General features: G+C 38.3%; 1 protein-coding gene across 2 annotated transcripts in view; it reads left to right on the top strand.

The window, feature by feature from the left end:
* Nucleotides 1–22359, top strand: part of col11a1a (collagen, type XI, alpha 1a) — a 132357-nt gene that overhangs the window by 38586 nt on the left and 71412 nt on the right. The window contains exons 7-20 of one of the 2 annotated variants that reach the window (XM_062992005.1): nucleotides 131–235; nucleotides 2999–3295; nucleotides 6008–6073; nucleotides 8606–8647; nucleotides 10129–10191; nucleotides 11661–11735; nucleotides 12529–12612; nucleotides 14192–14248; nucleotides 15750–15803; nucleotides 15926–15979; nucleotides 18637–18690; nucleotides 19449–19502; nucleotides 21386–21439; nucleotides 21544–21588. In XM_062992005.1, the coding sequence (XP_062848075.1) occupies nucleotides 131–235; nucleotides 2999–3295; nucleotides 6008–6073; nucleotides 8606–8647; nucleotides 10129–10191; nucleotides 11661–11735; nucleotides 12529–12612; nucleotides 14192–14248; nucleotides 15750–15803; nucleotides 15926–15979; nucleotides 18637–18690; nucleotides 19449–19502; nucleotides 21386–21439; nucleotides 21544–21588 (1104 nt within the window). The remainder of the gene's footprint in view (nucleotides 1–130; nucleotides 236–2998; nucleotides 3296–6007; nucleotides 6074–8605; nucleotides 8648–10128; nucleotides 10192–11660; nucleotides 11736–12528; nucleotides 12613–14191; nucleotides 14249–15749; nucleotides 15804–15925; nucleotides 15980–18636; nucleotides 18691–19448; nucleotides 19503–21385; nucleotides 21440–21543; nucleotides 21589–22359) is intronic. The other variant, XM_062992006.1, reaches the window with a different exon arrangement.

Genomic DNA, 22359 nt, shown 5'->3' on the forward strand with positions numbered 1-22359 from the left:
GTTTTGAACAGAAAGGCAGATAGTGCTAGGCTCCATTCTAGTCGATAACCTTATGGGTTATGTGCATGTCTGTTGATCCATCCATTCTCATTCTTCCTTCTTCTTTCCTTTCACTCCAACGTCATTTCAGCTAAACAACTTAGATGGCGAGTACTATACTGACAGGGAAATTGACTATGGGACTGTAGATACTTCTCAAACTCATTCTTCTGTTGACACCCCTGGAGCCAACGAGGTAAGTCTTTAATTTTGGATTTCCTTTGTATTTGTAAGATTATTCCCAGGCTTAAAAAATCTGAAACATGGGAACAGGAATACGACAAGGAAATCTGGTATGTGGTCTATAGTTTATCATGGTGAATCAATCAGAGAGCATTAACCTGTGTGTTAAATGTACCCATTTTGGTCAATCCAACTTTGTTTCAATGCAATTGTTTTTATAATGAACATCATTGGCATCACAGTGGATTGTCTCTGCATTGCTTCTAGCTCACAGTTGTCCTTGTTGGTAAAGGCTACAATACATATCCAATTGGTTATATCCTAAAATAAAGTGCTGCCTGACCAAACGTGCCGCCTACGACCAAAATTAGTCAGGATTAGATTTTAAACTTAAATAAAAGCTTAGTAGAGAAATGGTTCAGAACTCTAGTCTTACAATCCATATTCAGATAATAATCAAGGCAATGTTGTAAATTTAGGGCCCTTCGTCATTCAGAGTATTGTCATTATCATGAATAATTTCATTGGCACCATTTCCAAGTTACAATACCCCTACCAAGGTGTGTTAATAATTACTCAAATGTTTTCCACTAAACATGGTGGCAGGAATGCCACAAAGCCTTCAGTTTCATTCTGAATTACTTAGCAAAGCAGAAGAATATGCCATGCTTATTTCATACAGGCACTAAATTTTTCATAATGCCCCAGCATCTCTTCAAAAGCCTAAACAGCTAACATAAAACAGGCATACAACAGAGAAGGTAATAATAGCTCATAGCTTTATGTTTTTGCTTGCCACTTTAACAAAGTCTTATTAAATTAGCGTCAAGGGGTAAGTTATTAAACAGTGGTCTCACATTTTCAGTGAACCTTGTGTATGTCATAAGAAGATACAGTTCTGGCAGATTTAGACTCTGGTTTTATTTGTTCAGGAATGCGCACATAAACAAAATCGAAATAATTAATAACGATTTTTTAGTGTTCCTTTGTTTTTTATTTCTCCTCCACGACAGAGTCACAAAACCCACTTTAGTGTTCAGTCACTTTATCTATTTAGTGTTTTATGACGATTTGCCTTTTAGTTTAATTCTATTCATTGGAAATGCTTCCTATAAAAACTAACTATAAAAACTGAACAAATCAGTTCTGCAGCCTTAATCAACAGGGACAACTCTGCAAGTACACTTGAATTTGGAAAAAGGTTCTCTGAGAAAATGGTTAGCATAAAAAGCAACCATATGCTTAATGTGGAAGTCTGCGTGTCTGAGCATCAGCAGTTGTCAATGTCCTCTACCACAGCAAGATCAACCAAGCACTTTCACAGCTTGCTTGCTAGAAGAATCAGATATACTAATAATTCCAGTAATGCTAACTGTAATAGCTATGTTAGCAGTGCTGCTTGCTTAGTCTTAACATCCATAATCTTTAAAGCTCACATGAAAACAAGCGTTCATCAGAGCTTGTATTAGAACTGCATCAAATACAAAGTACAGTGGTTTTAATTTTAAATGAATTTTAATGTATTTAAAGACTGTATTTTGAATTTGCTGCATAATTTTAAGCTTTGTTTATTTATATTTAGTTTTTATTTATTTCTCTTCTTTTTCCACATTTAACATTATGATTTGTGTGGGAAAAAAAACAGGAATATGTAAAAAACAATTACCGAATATGTTTTATTGCTATTAATCATAATGCATTTTTAATAACAGTGATAAAACTTTATTTGTTCCCATATAGTTACTGCCTTTGAACAAATTTCATAATCATTTATTGAGCAATTAAACATTATGTCTGAAAGTCAAACAGGGCAAAGAAAGTTTTACACTGTTGCTATCCGTATGTGTTCTGCCTTATTTAATTCATGAACATTAATGCCAATGTCATGTCAATATGTGCTCTGCAGAACATACACCGATGAGCCATAACATCAAAACCACCTCCTGGTTTCTACACGCACTGTCCATTTCATCAGCTCCACTTACCATATAGAAGTACTTTGTAGCTTTACAATTATTGACTGTAGTCCATCCATTTCTCTACATACATTTTTAGCCTGTTTTCACCCTGTTCTTCAATGGTCAGGACCCCTACAGGACCACCACAGTGCAGGTATTATTTAGGTGGTGGATCATTCTCAGCACTGCAGTGACACTGACTCTGTAGTGGTCCTTTGAGGTCCTGACCATTGAAGAACAGCATGAAAGGAGGCTAACAAAGCATGCAGAGAAACAGATGGACTACAGTCAGTAATTGTAGAACTACAAAGTGGTTCTATATGGTAAGTGGAGCTGAAAAAATGGACAGTGAGTGTAGAAACAAGGAGGTAGTCATAATGTAATGCCTGGCTGGTGTATATACAGTAGTTTTAACTGCTTAACTAACCGCCATGTTTCTTTGCTCATTTCTCTACCCCTTCCCCTCTTCTTTCTTTGCAAATATCCTACATTGCTTTACCATTTTCCACTTACTGTTATCTCTTTTTGCCTCTCTGTTCCATCTACTATTATTCTGTATTTTCTTTTTCATTGTAACCTTACTTACCTTCTAACTTATTCTCCCCTGTCTTTTCCATGTTTCCCTCCACACTTTTTTCTTTTATGCCTTTTCTTTCTTTACCAACCTTCTATTCATCTTCTATCTTTCCTTCATCTTGACATTTTCTTTCCCCATCCACCATATTCTTCTCCTCTTTACATCCTCTTGCCTTCTCATTTCCCCCCCTCCTTGACCTTCCCATCCTTCCTCTACTGCTGCAATGCTTGACCATAACAAGGCTGTGGAAGAGCAGATTGTGGGTCATTCAGTCACCGAACCCCCAGTCGAGGTCGACCCCACAATCGACCCTATCCATAACGAGCATTCACAGCCTGATGCTACTGCTGAAGGAGACGCATACGACTTTAAGGAATACGACCTTACGGAGTTTGATGCCAGTGAGCTGGACAAAACTCAGTATGAGTTTGGTGCGTATGATGAATATGACAATGTGGCTCCAAACCACAAGTCCACTTATGAGGATGAGTTTGAGCATGCCGAAACTGGTAAAGAGGAAGCGCAAGTCCGCACAGATGTGAGTATCATACCTGCTAAATGACATGTGTATGTGTTGCATGCTGTTCAGTGTTCTGGTGAAGGGCATTCAGTCATCACATTATACCATATCATTTGCTGCTATAAAGAAAACCACATATTTGGTTCAGATTTGATTCAGTTTGATTCACTGACAATTTAGACAATCTACCCTCTACATCTTCTACTTTTTTGGGTAGTGAGGGGACATCAGAGTAGTCAGAGAAAACCTCCACAAACAGGGAAACAATGGTTTCAAGTTTTTCCATTTTCCCCTATGTATATTTCCTTTGGGTACTATGTATTCCTCCACCTCCAGGAATCATTCCAAAAGGTGGACTGTTTAGGCTAAATTGAGCATTGATGCAATCGGGTGTAAAAAAAAATGATGTGTGATGCTTGACATTTTGACACAAGACCTTATTAGCTACCTTATTAGCTACAAAAGCAAAAATAAAGTCACATACTTTGGAGAGCAAAAATGTCTAGGCCATATTTAGGAAAACAGTTTATGTATAAGATAAAACCCAAACACTACCATTACTAATAATGCTACTAACAACATGACTACTATGAATACCAGTACCTAAATTCATTCTAATACCCAACCCATTAAGATCTGATAAGGAACCTAAAGCCCCCCTACCCCCGAACTTTCCTACACTCAATCATTCACAGACATTTACACAAGCTATTTTCCATGATTTCACATTTCCTTTGACTCTGGCTCTATCCTCTATGGTTGTACCCAGCTGCCTGTCAGAGCTCTATCTGCCCTGACAGCCCAAAGGCACAGTAATTACCTAATTCCAGAAGGCCAGCTTTGTGTTGAAACACGCCCAGCTCTCATCCTTCACCGAAAATATACACAGTGTTTAACCACCAACTTCAACCTGTATTCACAAAAACTACCACATACACACATTTACTGCCACAGTGGTGTTCAAACTGTGACTCAGGCTAAAACTTTCAGGGTACAGCAGAACTGCTGGGTGTAAAAAGCACATTATTTCTTCCTTTTTTACACCTTATGATGAACAGTTATGTACAGACCATGAGTGTACACAACATGTTTTTTTTATTCATGCATCTTTAGTAACTGTTGATATTTAAACGAAAAAAAAAAAAAAATTCACCTCTTACTCAAAGCCCAGGTAACCAAACTAAAGCTCTCTTGTTCTGTACACATTAAGTGAAGAAGTAATTTATTGGAAAATACAGTTATACCTAGAGGAGTTTAGGGTAAAGAAGGAAGTGGACATCCAGCCCCAAGATTGAGGGATACAGTTACAGGAACAATGAACAAGTAATTAAGAAAATTTAAGACCCAAGCAGAAAATAGAATATTCTAGATAAACATTATTCACATGCTGGGAGTCAGAATCGACTTTTGGATATGAGACCTCTCCTGAACAGTTTAAATAGCACTGCAATAAAGTAATATACTGCATGTAGTAAGCAGTATGTAGTGTGCATTAGTAAGGGTAAAGTATAGTCAAAATACCACATGCACAGGTAGGTACTGTTAAGTAAGAAATACTTGATGGTCTGCACTCTGTATATATAGTCATGGAACATACTATCTTATACAGTCTGCACACTGTAGTACACAGTTAATACCATCATCATCTCCCATTAATTTACCTTTAAATCTAATAAAAACTTGTATTTACTTTCTGTTTCCCCAACTAACCTGGTTTACCTGAGCTACATTTGACTTTTTGAATACTTTCTTCACAATCTTTAGTAAAACTGGAGCATTATATCAAGCTGTTGTTTTAGTTGAATGTTTACAACAAATATTACATTATAAAGAAAAATTATCTGACATATTTACAGATTTTTTTATAGCAATTCATTCAGTGACTTTTTCAAATTAATATTCTATAATATTAGAAGCTTTTTATGAAATATTATTATAATATTATTAACTATTGGATAGGATACATTAATATTCCCTATATTTAGACTAATACTCATTCAACTCTCCGATTGTTGAAAAATGTCAAAATTTATGATGGGCTTAAGTCAGGAATACCCTGGTGGGCTAGCGTAATAGGCAGCTGCACCTCCAGAGTGCCTAAATAATGATATTTATGATATTTACATGCTCCTGTGTATCAGTAGTGTAACTATACTGTGTTAGAATGTAAACAACAATTTGATTAGTTGTGAAATAGCACTTTGGCATAAAAACACTAAAAATTCAACTTCAACTTCAACAAGTCAAAAGCAAAAACAATTAGATATAAGGGGGTTATAACCACTAGGTACCAAACAGTTTAGATACAAATTTAGATAAAATTTTACTTTAATGAATATCACAACAATCAAAAGCAAACACAATAAGATATAAGTAGGTTATAACCACTAGGTACCAAACCATTTAGATACAATTTTGATAAAACTTTACAATTTCTGTTTGACGTATTTAAACAGAAACTTGCACAGCAAACCTGCACATTTATTAACATTATATGTAAAAATAAACAATAACTGTACATTTAAACTTTGTGTAGAAAATGGTTGTTGCATGCAGAGCTAAAAAAATCACCATGTTTTGGGGTGTCCAAACCTTTGCATACATATAAGACCATTATTTGACACCGAATTTCAGTAGAGGTGGCAACTTCCTACAGTTGCATGCACACTCATTCTTCCTTTAATCACAGTCTGTACTGGGGTGTTAATTTTGTACCTGGTGTGTCATCAGGTTGGTGGAGGTGCTGCATTTTTGGGACAGAAAGGAGAGAAAGGAGAACCTGCTGTGATTGAGCCTGTAAGTCAAAGTCAAAAACATAGTTTATATATAAACCATGCACAAAGTTTATGTACCATGCACCCAGGTGGAGCTGCTAGGTTTGATTTAAATAGAGTATAATTAAAATCAGCAGTGTCAAACATTAGTTCAGCTTTCCCGCAGGACCCAGTGATGTGCAGATTTCACACTGGGATTGTTTGCAATAGCCACCTAGAAACAAGAAGGCAGTAGCATTGCTAAATGAGCTACTGTATTAGTAAACTAGTGTAACTGAATTCATTTACCAGCTGTAAGGCAGTATTCATTCAGTATTCAGTATTTATTTGTTTAGCTATTATTTGTAATTAGCTACGGTGATCAGACTTTAAGATGTACTTGTTTTAAGTTACTTTTGCTTTGTCTTGTAGTGCATCTAGTACTAATTAGTGATGTTCGTTTTTGAATGTAGCTCACAGAGCTCTATCTCCTTAAATAAAAATATTTTTCTCAGTAATCTAATGTGCATCTGATGTAAAAATGTGCATATTTATTATAATTATCAAAAAGAGAAGCTTTGTTAAGTGCCTTAAAACACCTGGTCACAGCCCCACTGAGGTAAATCAAAGTTAAAAGCCCATCCAATTGAGTGGGTGTTGCTAATGCCTAGTTTACACTACACAATTTTTTCCCAGATTTTTGCTCGCTGACTGGTCGCGACTAGATGTGGCAGCTCTGAGGAAACTTGGCTCTCAGTCGCTATGTGTGAACAATTCAGTGACTCGATCTGACCGGCTCGGCGACTTGAGAAAAATATCTAGCATGTTAAATATCTGGATCAGTCGGGCAACTGGCAATGAGTGCAGTCTCGAACTACAGCCAATGATAATGCAAGATACGGGGTGAGGGGTAACCCAGGGAGGAGTGTAAAAAGGTGGGACAGGGGCATAATATGATTTCTATCAGAAAACATCGGCACACACGTTTTACAGTATTTCTGACCTTATCGTTCTCGACAAACCATAAAACCCACGCTGCATTGCAAAAAAATATTTATTAACCTCCAACTCACTACAGAACAGACAATCCCTGCTGGTTGCGTAGCCCAGTCCACTCTTTGATCACTCGCTTTTATTGTTGATGGGCATTTTTGGACGTGGTATCATTAAACCCCTCGGAACTTCTTACATGTGTTTTCGTGACAAAATGTAGTTTGGGAGAACAGACAGACTCACCTGCGATTCCTCCTGATGATAGATCGTGTAGTGTGTAATCCCATATCGCCGATCAATCGTGTAGTGTGAAATACACTACGACTTAAAAGACTCCTGAGTGCAAGAGATCCAGTTGTGTAGTGTGAACTTGGCATAAGGAGAACTGATATCTTGCTTTAAAGCAGTTGATTAGGTTTTCACCACTCTGTAAGCTAACATGACACCAAAAACAAGACACTGGAAAAACTTCAATTTTAACTAGCGCTTCCTCCTGGGTTTGGTATAAGACAACAAAAAAAGCTATACATTTTTATGTCAATATTGCAATAGATGTGTATCTTGTAGATAATTTTATTGATTGCTGATCAAAGCATGATAGAAATGCTTTAAAAAAAAAAGAAAAGAAAAAAAAAACAAATCCTTCGAATTTACCTGGCGGTGAAAACACACCTTGCCAGTTCTAGCTATACTTTACGATCAAGTATGTTCACACCCCTCCTAATTATTTTATTATGGTTTTTCAGCCACACCCATCGCTAACAGGTTTATAAAATCATTTATATATAATAAATAATATGAATTTAATGTTTAAAGCCCTTTCCTGTTTCAGCTAACAGTGCTCCTGTGCACAAAGCGATGTTCATAAAGGGCTCTCCCTTACTTCAATTCTATTAAACATACAGTATTTTGGATGAATTGGAATGTCAGTTGTGAGCCAGGCCTTTCTGTCTAATGTCAGTGCCTGTACCTTACAAACACCCTTTTGATTTGGACACAAATTGTAACGGTCTATTTGAATTCTTGTGGCAAGCCATTATGTTTTTGTGCCAACGAGTACGGGTACTAACTGTTTGTGTCATGCTTGAACTATTTTCAGAATGTAGTGAAATGAACTACAACTAACTGAACAATTTATTGCTTTCTGATTGCGATGAAGGGCGGCACAGTGGCTTGGTGGGTAGCACTGTCGCCTCACAGCAAGAAGGTCCTGGGTTCCATCCCCAGGCGGGGCGGTCTGGGTCCTTTCTGTGTGGAGTTTGCATGTTCTCCCCGTGTCTGCGTGGGAGCTCCGGTTTCCTCCCACAGTCCAAAGACATGCAGTCAAGTTAATTGGGAACACTGAATTGCCCTATAGGTAAATGATTGTGTTTGTGTGTCTGCCCTGTGATGGACTGGTGCCCAGTCCAGGGTGTTACTGTGTGCCTTGCGCCAAATGAAAAGCTGGGATAGGCTCCAGCACCCCCCACAATCCTAATTGGGTAAGCGGTTAAGAAAGTGAGTGAATGATTATGATGAGAAAAGTTTTGATTAACAGCATGATCCAGTTGGTTTAATTTTAACTTTTTAAATGTATTTTTAGGGAATGCTTGTCGAGGGACCCCCTGGATTGCCCGGTCCTGTTGTAAGTAACCCATTTTCAGATTACGTAGTATCATTAAACCCAGTGTTCTTATTGGCAATAAAGAAACACCCAACTTTTGCTAAGATTACATTTATCTGGATGGATCTTCATCTATGTAATCAGCAAAACTCCTCACTCAAGCTTTAAGATGCTGATTTTGGAGCAGGAACAAGGGTTCTTTAAAAAGTGTCTGCAGTTTTTTTACTCCATTTATTAAGAATTTTAAAAACAAATTACATCACTTTACTACACAGTCACCTTTCGATGTGTTTTTCCCAGCATCATACCAACTTTTATATGCCATCAGCAAAAAATGCCACCGATGTACCGCCGCTTTCACATCATCATCACATGAAAATCTTCTTCCCCTTTAAGCTTCTTTGAGCGGTCCAAAAAGGTGGAAATCAGATGGCGCTGAATCTTAAATATATAAGCTCTCTCTCAGTCTCTCAGACACGACCAATTAATACTCCTCCCGCCCTCACCGTTTCAAACAAAAATATGAAAGTGCTAAAATCCTTAGTGAAGCTTAATTGACTGTTGACAGTGTCATCCTAGTGACAGAAGCTTTTTTTCTATAACAGACCATTTTTTGTTTGAATCCTGGACTAAATCTTACACGCCAACAAATTTCCATTTGTGTTCTCTCTTGTACTTTTAAATAGATGAAGTCAAACTAGCCCTGTTTATATGAACACTGTCACAATCTGCAGTCAGTATAACTAGAAAGGAATTAAAAGGCTTAATTCAGCACATTTTGGACAAAGTGTTTTTCAATTATTCAGTCACATAATAAGATGTGTAGAAATACACCAACTAGGCATAACATTATGACCACTGACAGGTGAATTATGACACTAATCTCTTCAACACGGCACCTGCTAGTGGGTGGGATATATTAGGCAGCAAGTGAACATTTTATCCTCAAAGTTGATGTGATAGTAGCAGGAAAAATAGGCAAGCGTAAGGATTTAAGTGAGTTTGACAAGGGCCAAATTGTGATGGCTAGACGACTGGGTCAGAGCATCTCCAAAACTGCAGCTCTTGTAGGGTGTTCCCGGTCTGCAGTGGTCAGTATCTATCAAAAGTGGTCCAAGGAAGGAACAGTGGTAAATCGGCAACAGGGTCATGGGTGGCCAAAGCTCATTGATGCACGTGGGGAGCGAAGGCTGGCCCATTTCGAGCTACTGTAGCTCAGATTGCTGAAGAAGTTAATGCTGGTTCTGATAAAAAGGTGTCAGAATACACAGTGCATCACAGTTGCAGGGCTGTTTTGGCAGCAAAAGGGGGACCAACACAATATTAAGAAGGTGGTCGTAATGTTATGCCTAATCGGTTTATTTGACAGCCCATGAGAATATTAATGTGTGGTCTAGCCATACAGGATTACACAGTGATACTTCACTTTCTCAGAGTACAAAGATGTATTTTATGTATGAACTTGAACTAACAGTGTATTGGATGTCTGTTTTGGCTTTTAGGGTCTTCCAGGACCCTCAGGTTTGCAAGGTCCTCCTGGTACATCTGGAGATCCTGGTGACAGGGTAAGTGTTTATTCCTGTCCATGCTCAGTCTTGGATTTATATGGAAAGGTCTTCTGATTTTTGGAATGTAGCATGTAGAAGAGGAATCTAGGGTTTCCTCAGGATTCAGAATTTTGGCTTTACAGTTTGTTTTGTTGTTTATTTAAATCTTGAAAAAAAAAAAAAAAAAAAATTTACTAATCAAACATGCCATAGAGCACTTTAGTGAAAATTTTTAATAAAAAAGGAGAAAAAAAAACATAAACAACCCTACAACATGCATATAATCTAAATAATAAAACTATGCTTAGGAGAGAATTCAAAAGTAGTTAATTACTAAATAATTAATAATAAAGAATTAACAAGTAATTAAATAGTTAATTAATTATAATTTCTTCACTGTATTGCCACATTGGTTTGAGTCTTAGCAGTGCCACAAGTCTTGTCAGGCAATATTGGACACAATTGGTCATTTAAAAGGGAGTAAAAGCTTAATCTTTTACTGTCTGATTAAGGCATCTGAACAACAGGTGGAGTTTACTCTAGCTTGTTCCTTTTTATGTGTTAAGACTCTGTTTTAATGATATCACAAAAATGAAGGATGTTTAATAAAAATTCTACCGCATTATGGGTGCGACAGTGGCTCAGTAGGTTGCACTGTAGCCTCACAGCAAGAAGGTCCTGGGTTAAATTCCCAAATGGGGTGGTCCAGGTTCTTTCTGTGTGGAGTTTGCATGTTCTTCATATGTCTGTGTGGGTTCCCTCCAAGACCTCTGGTTAAATGTTCCCAAGTTTAGAGCTCATATGTTACCAAAGTGTAAAACATCATGTTAAAATTCTGAGGAAACAAACAAACTTGTTATGTTATGTTTAATACAACCTACTGTATATTACACATTCAATCTTCCCAAATAAGAGAGGGGACATGGAGGTGCAGATGATTGACATGTTGGTACCTCTTGACTGACAATCACTAAGAACTAATTCACTCCAGGTGGGAGTGTTTCATAGACTGGCCTCCACAGAGTCCAAGCCTAACTATTATAGAGACAATATGGGATGGACAGATAAAAAAATGAAAGACAGCCTAAATCTAAAGAAGAACACTGGGTAGTGCTAACGGAAGCCTGGTATAATATACCAGAAGATTGTATCTAAATAAAGAGACCAAAAAATTAATATGGATGGAACTTTGCTTCTACAACAAAGCTAGTGGTGGCCTAAGACTTTTGCATAGTACTGTATATTAACAAATGAAATGAAGTTGACCAGACAAAAATGAAATATCTTGGGTTAATATTGTCTGCAACAACATAAATGATAAGTTAATGTAAGAATCAATTAACTTTTTATATGCATTTTTTTATAGTCAGTTTGCATTTTTCTGATTTGGGGTTTTTAAAAGTTCTTCACTACTACTAACTGCTTTTCTATTTTGTCCCTGTTCCTAATCAATGCATCACACACTCATTTCTCTCCTTTTGATTTAGGGTCCTTCTGGTCGTGCTGGTCTCCCTGGAGCTGATGGAATTCCAGGTCCTCCCGGTACCATGCTAATGCTTCCGGTAAAAACTTTACCTTTATTAATTCATTTCCAGTGACACAGAACCTAAAATCAAATGAACTGCTGTGAACATGTGCTGTGTTACTTAAAGCATCATAAACATACTTTATGCTGTTTAACCTGTTTTTCCATCCAATGAATTTGCACTGTAAGCAACTAAAATGAATAAAAATTGATAACCAATATTATAAGCATTCCACTATAAATATAGTGTTATAACATAATGTGTATTTCCTGAGGCCTTTTCTAACAAATCTACACATCTAAAAAGCACATATTTGGCTGTATGTGACTTAATACAGGATTATTTGTTCATCAGTATTATTTATTCTTTCATTTCATTTTCATTAACCGCTCTATGTTGTTCAGGGTCACAGCAGGCCGGGTTTAAGTGGGAAACACTAGGTGCAAAACAGGAATACTCTGGACAGGGTGGTAATTCATCGCAAAGCTTTGACCATCCACCTTTCTCAGACATTGCCAGTCCTGGATCTCAGGGATGGTGGGCTAGTGTGAAAGGCCACTGTGTCACCTGAGTGTTATATTTATTGATTTATTATTATTTTTATGATTATTATTATTAAAGGGATTTTTATGATAATAAAAGATTCAGAAAAAAAAGGTGTTTCTATCTTGTTTGATTCTCAGTGAAGCGAAGCATGTTTACATTATTACCCATGGACTGGGCGTTAGCTTGAAAATTTGTGAAAGTTTGTTTCCTTTTAACTATATATTTTTATAACCAGTTTTAGCCCAGTGCTAATGCTACATGACTATTTGTGTTACTTGTGTAGTTCCGTTTTGGAGGTGATGGTGAGAAAGGCCCAGTGGTGTCGGCTCAAGAAGCTCAGGCTCAGGCCATCCTCTCTCAGGCCAGGGTGAGTATACAGCAAGCACAGAATAAAAAAAAAATACAACAAATACAACAATTGAGTTTTTAAGAATGGTGTGGGGGTGTAAAGTTTACAAACTTTAGCAAAAAAGTGGGAACGCAGATTGTTTGGAATGGGTTAGAGATTGATAGGGGCATTTTGGTGGGCTAGGGTGGGGTGATGGAGGGTTTAGTTTTTGTTAAAATAGCTCTTGCCAGATAGTAAAAATAGCAGCAAGGTTGACTCACAGATGGACTAACAGGTGTCAGAGGTCAAGCAAAGTGATGTAAAAGGAAACATCCATAATTTTTACCTCCCAACACACACACACACACACACACAAGGAGTAGGGTATTTAAGGAGACGAGGAGTAAGGAGACAGGGTATTTAAGAATAGCAGCAGAAAATACATGTGGCAAAAAGTACTATCTATGAGTTAAGTCGAAAGTTAACATACAGCTGCTCTTTTTAGATAGATAGATAGATAGATAGACAGACAGACAGATAGATAGATACTTTATTTATAGGAAATTATTAAAACTGAGTTTCATTTGTTTTCATTTGTTTCATAGTGACCTATTTTATGTCAATAAATGAAACTCAGTGAGAAACATTTATACTTTTGTCTTCTATTATACGTTTGTTGTTGACTTTCTGAAAATATGCCTATTGGATTGCATCTTCTTAGTCTTGGCACTATATCACTGAGTTCTGTGTTTCTGTAACGGGGTGGGTCGCATCTCAAATAGAAGCCCTGTACCTGTAAGACCGGGGAGAATGAACCAAAATGCAACAAATGCAAGATGCTTAACTAAGACAGACTAATACTGTGTGTAAAAAGCCACAACCAAAAATAAAACAACAAAATAACCAGAGGTCAACAAAATGTAAAATAAAACCACTTTAAAAATCAAATCAAAGTCTGCAGCCCAAAACTGACAGGCGATAGAACAAATAGACGAACGAAGCAGGTTTTTGGACAAGTCTGTTTTAAACATCCAGTCACAGGAAATGAAACATTTAAGTTTGTATTTGTCAGATATGTACTCATCTTTAATGAATGATTGCTTTCAGCAGATCACTTATCCGCATATTTAATTTGGCACAGTATTTGTTTCCTTCCTGATGCAACCCTCCTATTTACCCAGCATTGAGACCAGCACTGAGGGTGCACTGATATGTGTCCACCCTGATGCTTGGTTCACGACCGGCTGTGAGCTAGCCCTGGATTCTTTATCTGTAAAAACCACTCACAAAAACACACATACACACACCACTACTTGTGTGTTTATTTAGAGAGAGGAAGGTGAATGTGGTTTGGGGCAGTTTATTTAAATGTTACATAAAAAATAGATTGGTGTGTATTTATTTCTGTGTGTGGGTGTGCATTTACCTCTTTGTGGGGAGCAAAAGTTGCCATAATGATGAGACTTTGTGATAATTTTGACTTTGTGGGGATACTTGGCTGTGGCCTTTGGGTAGATTTTAGATGCAGGCATAGTATTTGTTGTACAAATATAGAAATGCAACCATGTTTACATATCTCTCTTTCTCTTCTCTTCTCTCTCTCTGTTTTTTTGTATAGCTGGCTATGCGAGGTTCTTCAGGTCCGATGGGTCTAACTGGACGACCTGGCCCTGTGGTGAGTCCCCCATTTATTATCAGATTTATTATCAGATTATCTTATAATCAAACAGATTGTAAGTGTCAAATATTCACTTACCAAACGCTTTATTACAATATAGATGGTGGGTACATTATTTGAGTATTTTATGAGCTTGGCCTACATACAGATAAACCTTGTGGGTATACAATTACTTACTGTAGCCCATCTGTTGCTCTGTACATTTTGTCACCACTGTACCTCATTTATCATTTGAAAAGGACCCCAATATCACCCCCACTGACCAGATCTTATTTGGCTAAATAATAATAATAATATTCGTAGCCTTCCCGTGTCTGTGTGGGTTTCCTCCGGGTGCTCCGGTTTCCTCCCACAGTCCAAAGACATGCAAGTGAGGTGAATTAGAGATACTACATTGGCCATGACTGTGTTTGATATAATCTTGTGAACTGATGAACCTTGTATAATGAGTAACTACCGTTCCTGTCATGAATGTAACCAAAGTGTAAAACATGACGTTAAAATCCTAATAAACAAACAAACAAACATAATATTCTTAGCACTGCATTAACACTAATATGGTAATGACACGGTAGTGTGGGCTGTTCTGCTATAAATGTAATTGTTATGGCATTTTAGACACATCCACTTCTAACAGGTATAGAAATTTTAGGAAAGTAATTTTTAATAAATGACAATATAGGACTGTACATTAAAATGCTCTATATTATCTCTCATAATTTAATACTACCAAAGCAGCATTTAAAATGCAAAAAAATGTTATTGACCATATACTGGTTGCTACACTATATGGCTAAAAGTGTGTGGACGCTGCTTCTATAGACTGAATTTAGTTGTTTTCCAAATCAATTGCTAACCTGTGTAGTTAAAAAAAATCAGATGTGTTCACATACTTCTGACCATAAAGTGTCGTTTCCGGTTTTGGTTTAGAAGTGCACTTTTTACTACCTGTCCTTCCGTCTGATGGACAGCTAGGGACCTCATTTCATTGTGTTACCTGGCTTTAGCCTTTCAGAAGCTTGTTTTGGACTTTTTTCAGAGGAACATCTAAGGAACTGTATTACAGTTTTGAATTAAAAACAGCTCGACAATTGGAGTAAGATGTTTTCCCCCAAGGTCTATTATCTGCAGGTGTTGGTTCAAGGCTGACTTCTAACTTGGAAAAGTAAAGTTTGGAGATCTGCCAGAGATATGAAGCATTCAAAGATCTGTAGAAGTCTTGTTATTCTACATAGAGAGAAGGGAATCCCAATTTCACTCCTCCTAATGTTGATATCTTTAGTGGTTTTCTTACTAGTGATGTCTCCGAACCGGGGAATCTATCAAACATGCGTTACTGCTCATATAAAGCAGTAGTAGACTACAATAACTATATTTTAATGAAAGACTGCCATCTGCTGTAGATAAAAGTGCAATACACACTTTTAACCTAGGTCTGTAAGATGTGACTGATTATCCATCTCTCACGGCCCTCCATTTTTCGCATTCTTTCTAACAGGGACTTCACGGTTCCCCCGGCCTGAAGGGTGAATCTGGAGACCATGGTCCTCAAGTAAGAACTCAAACATCTAAACCTTATGCTTATTTTTTCTTCTTCTTTAAATTAACATGTTTTTTTTTTTTATACCTGAACGGTTATTGGGATTATCTGACTAATCAAACTGTTCTCTGCAGGGTCCAAGAGGTGTACAAGGACCAGCAGGACCAGTGGGACAGTCTGGAAAAAGGGTTAGTGGTTTACATTGAAGTAAGAGTACCCACAGCCCCCCAAAAAAGGGAAATTCCTGTCACAAATAAAAGACACAGCACATGGTTTTATGTTGAGAGCAGGGTTGCCAGGTGTTTAGACTACGGTGTGTCAGGGTTGAGGGGTGTAGGGTGACTGAAGCATTAGTTTGAAAAGGTTCAAATAAGAGGAGATAATTCTAGTTTTCAGGGACAGAAATATGAAAGCATTATTTATGTATACACACACACACACACACACACACATATATATATATATATATATATATATATATATATATATACAGTGTATCACAAAAGTGAGTACACCCCTCACATTTCTGCAAATATTTCATTATATCTTTTCATGGGACAACACTATAGACATGAAACTTGGATATAACTTAGAGTAGTCAGTGTACAACTTGTATAGCAGTGTAGATTTACTGTCTTCTGAAAATAACTCAACACACAGCCATTAATGTCTAAATAGCTGGCAACATAAGTGAGTACACCCCACAGTGAACATGTCCAAATTGTGCCCAAATGTGTCGTTGTCCCTCCCTGGTGTCATGTGTCAAGGTCCCAGGTGTAAATGGGGAGCAGGGCTGTTAAATTTGGTGTTTTGGGTACAATTCTCTCATACTGGCCACTGGATATTCAACATGGCACCTCATGGCAAAGAACTCTCTGAGGATGTGAGAAATAGAATTGTTGCTCTCCACAAAGATGGCCTGGGCTATAAGAAGATTGCTAACACCCTGAAACTGAGCTTCAGCATGGTGGCCAAGGTCATACAGCGGTTTTCCAGGACAGGTTCCACTCGGAACAGGCTTCGCCAGGGTCGACCAAAGAAGTTGAGTCCACGTGTTCGGCGTCATATCCAGAGGTTGGCTTTAAAAAATAGACACATGAGTGCTGCCAGCATTGCTGCAGAGGTTGAAGACGTGGGAGGTCAGCCTGTCAGTGCTCAGACCATACGCCGCACACTGCATCAACTCGGTCAGCATGGTCGTCATCCCAGAAGGAAGCTGACGCACAAGAAAGCCCGCAAACAGTTTGCTGAAGACAAGCAGTCCAAGAACATGGATTACTGGAATGCCCTGTGGTCTGACGAGACCAAGATAAACTTGTTTGGCTCAGATGGTGTCCAGCATGTGTGGCGGCGCCCTGGTGAGAAGTACCAAGACAACTGTATCTTGCCTACAGTCAAGCATGGTGGTGGTAGCATCATGGTCTTGGGCTGCATGAGTGTTGCTGGCACTGGGGAGCTGCAGTTCATTGAGGGAAACATGAATTCCAACATGTACTGTGACATTCTGAAACAGAGCATGATTCCCTCCCTTCGAAAACTGACCCCAAACACAACCTCCAAGATGACAACTGCCTTGCTGAGGAAGCTGAAGGTAAAGGTGATGGACTAAACCCAATTGAGCACCTGTGGCGCATCCTCAAATGGAAGGTGGAGGAGTTCAAGGTGTCTAACATCCAGCTCCGTGATGTCATCATGGAGGAGTGGAAGATGATTCCAGTAGCAACCTGTGCAGCTCTGGTGAATTCCATGCCCAGGAGGGTTAAGGCAGTGCTGGATAATAATGGTGGTCACACAAAATATTGACACTTTGGGCACAATTTGGACATGTTCACTGTGGGGTGTACTCACTTATGTTGCCAGCCATTTAGACATTAATGGCTGTGTGTTGAGTTATTTTCAGAAGACAGTAAATCTACACTGCTATACAAGTTGTACACTGACTACTCTAAGTTATATCCAAGTTTCATGTCTATAGTGTTGTCCCATGAAAAGATATAATAAAATATTTGCAGAAATGTGAGGGGTGTACTCACTTTTGTGATACACTGTATATATTTTATATTTGCAGTATTTGCTTATGTTGTGTTGGTAGTGATTCTGGTCCAACACAATGTCCAACACTCTCTAAGCCCTTGACGTTAGGGGTAAAAGGAGTACAACTGTTTTAACTGTTTGAGGTGCAGTGTCTGGAGTTCCATTCCTCCAAGTCATTAATCTAATAACAGGAGTGAATTAGGCTTCCAGTTTGCTTTGAAAAGCCTTTCCAATGTGAACAGTATCAGAAGCCTTTATCCATAGCAACTTACAATTATGACTGAATGTAATTTTAGCAATTGAGGGTGAAGGAACTTGCTCAGAGGCCCAACAGTGGCAACACCAGAAAACACTGGGTGCAGGACCTCATGAATTCCCTGGATAGAGCGCCAGTCCATTGCAGGGCTTTGGCCATCCCCCTCAGACACAGCCAATAATATATGTGTTAAAGCCCTGCCGGCCAATAACACAGCTGAAATTTGAACCCAGATCTCAGCAGTGGTGGGCAGGCATAATAGGTGAACAGTCTTACATTTAGTCTAATTTCTTTTATTTACATGTCAGATTTGATGGACGAGTGATATCATCTATGTTAATGACCATTATATCTTACAGCACATGAAAACAGTGTTGCATGGGCTGCAATTCTTTCAGAGGAAGCAACTTAGCTCTTATTTTCTCAAGCTGGTGGCTGCTGTATAATATTAGCAAACGTCTGATGTAGATCAAAATAGTATTAAGTAGGTTTATCTTCTCAAATTTGATCAAAATAATAATTGGATCTTAATGTTGTTTCTAATGTGTTTGACAGGGTCGTGCTGGTAGCGATGGAGCTCGGGGAATGCCTGGAGAGTCTGGAGCCAAGGTATGAATGGCTGAAACTATTGACCACTATGCAGAAGAATAGCAGTATCATATACTCACTACACACTATGAACACTTTAAGGCCAAACATATTTGACATCCTATTCTAAACCAAAGGCTTTTTTAAATGGACAGACATACTTCTGGCCATATATATACCGACCAGGCATAACATTATGAGCACTGACCGGTGAAGTGAGTAACACTGATAATCTCTTCATCACGGCACCTGTTAGTGGGTGGGATATATTAGGCAGCAAGTGAACATTTTATCCTCAAAGTTGATGTGTTAGAAGAAGTAAAAATGGGCAAGTGTAAGGATTTGAGTGAGTCTGACAAGGGCCAAATTGTGATGGCTAGACGACTGAGTCAGAGCATCTCCAAAACTGCAGCTCTTGTGGAGTGTTCCCAGTCTGCAGTGGTCAGTATCTATCAAAGGTGGTCCAAGGAAGGAACATGGGCGGCCAAGGCTCATTGATGCACGTGGGGAGTGAAGGCTGGCCCGTGTGGTCCGATCCAACAGACGAGCTACTGTAGCTCAAATTGCTGAAGAAGTTAATGCTGCTTCTTATAGAAAGGTGTCAGAATACACAGTGCATCACAGTTGCAGGGCTGTTTTGGCAGCAAAAGGGGCACCAACACAATATTAGGAAGGTGGTCATAATGTTATGCCTCATTATAGTTTGTCCAATTAGTAGATCACAGAAAAGGAATAGTTTCTCATTTCAAGCTAATATTGTACCTCTGACCTGTGTGTAGGGTGACAGAGGGTTTGATGGTCTTCCAGGTCTTCCAGGAGAGAAAGGACACAGGGTGAGTACAACCAGTATTAGGCTCTGTGTATTCCAAACACATCAATGGTCTTTTGGCACTAATGAATACATGTTCAGCAACTCACACAAAGCAACACAACACAGCACAACAAACACTAATATAAAACTTCTCAAACTGGTATGTGCACTACTGACAACTAACAATATGTGCTATACAACTGATTAACGAGTTGGTGAACCATAGGCTGTGTTTTATTTACTGTGCATTAGTAAGTAAACTTTTCCAGGGTATCTGATTCTGGGGCAACATTCTAACTGATAAACATGCAGTGTGTTGGAGATCCTTCAGTGTCATTACAGATCATATCACATAGTCACATCACCTGTTAATCAGCTTCCATGAGGCTAAATCCCAAAATAAGATAGAGATCCAGATCTCTAGTTTTCTGAGATGTGTAGGCCTGTATTACATGGATAATATGGATTATAGAGGTCTAGACGGTGCAGACATGATGCAATGCAAATCTGACCCTACACTCTCTCCTTACCTTGCGTCTAAGAGTAACAGTTAATTTACTTAAACTCTAGTACAGCATAAAAACTGTGCCTGGTACAGATGTTTTGAGTTCAGAAACACACTTTATTCATTTTTATTTTATTGTCATTAACCTCTTCATCCTGGTCAGGGTCGGACTGCAATTTCTCCAGATTCCCAGATTTTTTTTTTTTTCACAATATTATTTAAGGTAGATGGTGAAAGATCTACATTATATATACATTTATGTAACCTAACATGCTAGAGTAAATTAAAATGCCAAGAAAAATCCACTTCATTTAAGGAAATGGATAAAACAATGAACCTAGGTATGTTAATGTGAAAGCCATCGAATCTGAGGCTTGCAGGTGGATTTAATTAATAGAAATAATTAATAACATAGTGTGGATAGCTGATCAGAGATTGCCTGCCTCCCCTGCTGTTCATTTTCTGACTACTGATAGCTTGATGAAAATCTCAGACCCGATTGTACCTGTAACTCTAAGTATTTACATTAACCAATCAGAGCTGTGCACACATCACCACTACCAGTGTGGTCTACATGAACGCATGCTTATACAACAAACACAAATTACTAATTACAGTCCTGCTTTATTGCATTTGTGAGATATTTGAGTCTCTAAGGGGTGGAGGAATTGAAGCGTATTTCCAGCGTCTGGAGGAACGTCATGAAATGTGGGCCTACATTCCCAACACACACACACACGCATACACACACTGGTGCACTGAAATAAACAGTTCATACAAGCATTAACTATATGATTGAACGCTTACTGCTAGGCAGTGTTGTCAGTAACCTCACGTCCTACCTGCATTGTAACGTTCTGTTGTGATGAAGCGTCCAAAAATTACTGATATGTCCAATTTGTTAAATAATAAATAATCTATTTTATTTCATATTTATCATGGCGTTATTCTGGTCAGGGTCATGACAGATCCAGTTTCACTGAGAAACAATGGAACAAGGCAGGGATACCCTGGACAGGGCACCAGTCAATAACAGGAATTTGAGCATTCCCTACCTCACACATACTTAAACATGTCTGTGTAGATTTACAGCTTGCCAATAGCTCAGCTGAGACTCAAACCTAGATCTCAATGGTCGGCTAGCATAATAGTCCACCTAGGTTCCTATAGTCTATATAATACATATTAATGTTATAAAAACAGTTTGATCTATTTTTTTATATTTTAAATGCTGTTACTTACTAAAATATCTTGTAGGTTTGGAAAGCAGATCACTTATTATGTGATATGTTCCACTTCTGAATGTAGTTCCTAAACTAATTCAGTCGTAAACGTTCCTAAACATTGCATTATTGCACCCAAGAAAAGGAAACCAACAGGATTTATTTCTTGTTTATTAGGGAGATTTAGGTCCCCTTGGACCCCATGGTGCTCCAGGAGAAGACGGACCTAGAGTGAGTAACTTTTCCTAATGTAAAAATTGAAATGTCCAGTATTGTGTGATTGTGATCACTTTGAGTGAAATCTAAAACTGTTGTCATGTTGTGTTTCTCTGTAGGGAGAGGATGGAGAGATTGGACCACGTGGTTTGTCTGGAGAGAGTGTAAGTGTGCATTTTCTTGCCCCGGCATGACTGTGCCACTGTACACAAAGCAAGGTCTATAATAACATGAAGTAAAAAGGGTTTAAAGAAACTCCAGAGGCCTGCACAGAGCCCTGACATTGACCCTACTGAACAGCTTTGGAATAAACTGGAACTTTCTTGACTAACATGCTTTCCCAGCCATATAAAAGCTCCTTTGACTGAATGGGTACATATTGCCATAGACATACTTCAGAGACTTGTGAGAAGCCTTCCCAGAGGAGTGGCTGTTGTTATAGCTGAAAAGATCACATAGCTGTCACTCTATTTTAGTACCATGTGTTTTCGAAATGACATGTCCAGCAAGCTTATGGTCGGGTGTCCAACTGCTTTTGGCGTATGTTCTTAGATTCTTAGATTCCCAGTCCTTTATTTTGACTGTGTTCTTTGTTTGCAAATTCATGTTTTCAGTCCCCTATGTTTCCAGTGTTTAATGATCTTAGATTCTGTGTTCCCAGTCTCTAATATTTTCAGTGTTCTATGTTATTAGATTCTTATATTGCCAGTTCTGTTTTATGTGTCCTGTAATTTTAAGAGTCTCCAAAGCGCTCCGTACCTATATTTTAAGGTCTCTATACTTTCACCGTGCTCTGTTTCTAGAGTTCAATATTTACAGGGGTACAAGTTCCCAGTACCTTATTTCCATTTTACTATTATAATAGGGTCTTTTATATCAATACCCTAGATACTAGTTCCCTTAGTTTTATGTACCCAGTGCCTAACACATCAGAA

The sequence above is a fragment of the Trichomycterus rosablanca genome, chromosome 3, assembly GCF_030014385.1.
Source record: "Trichomycterus rosablanca isolate fTriRos1 chromosome 3, fTriRos1.hap1, whole genome shotgun sequence".
Taxonomy (NCBI): domain Eukaryota; kingdom Metazoa; phylum Chordata; class Actinopteri; order Siluriformes; family Trichomycteridae; genus Trichomycterus; species Trichomycterus rosablanca.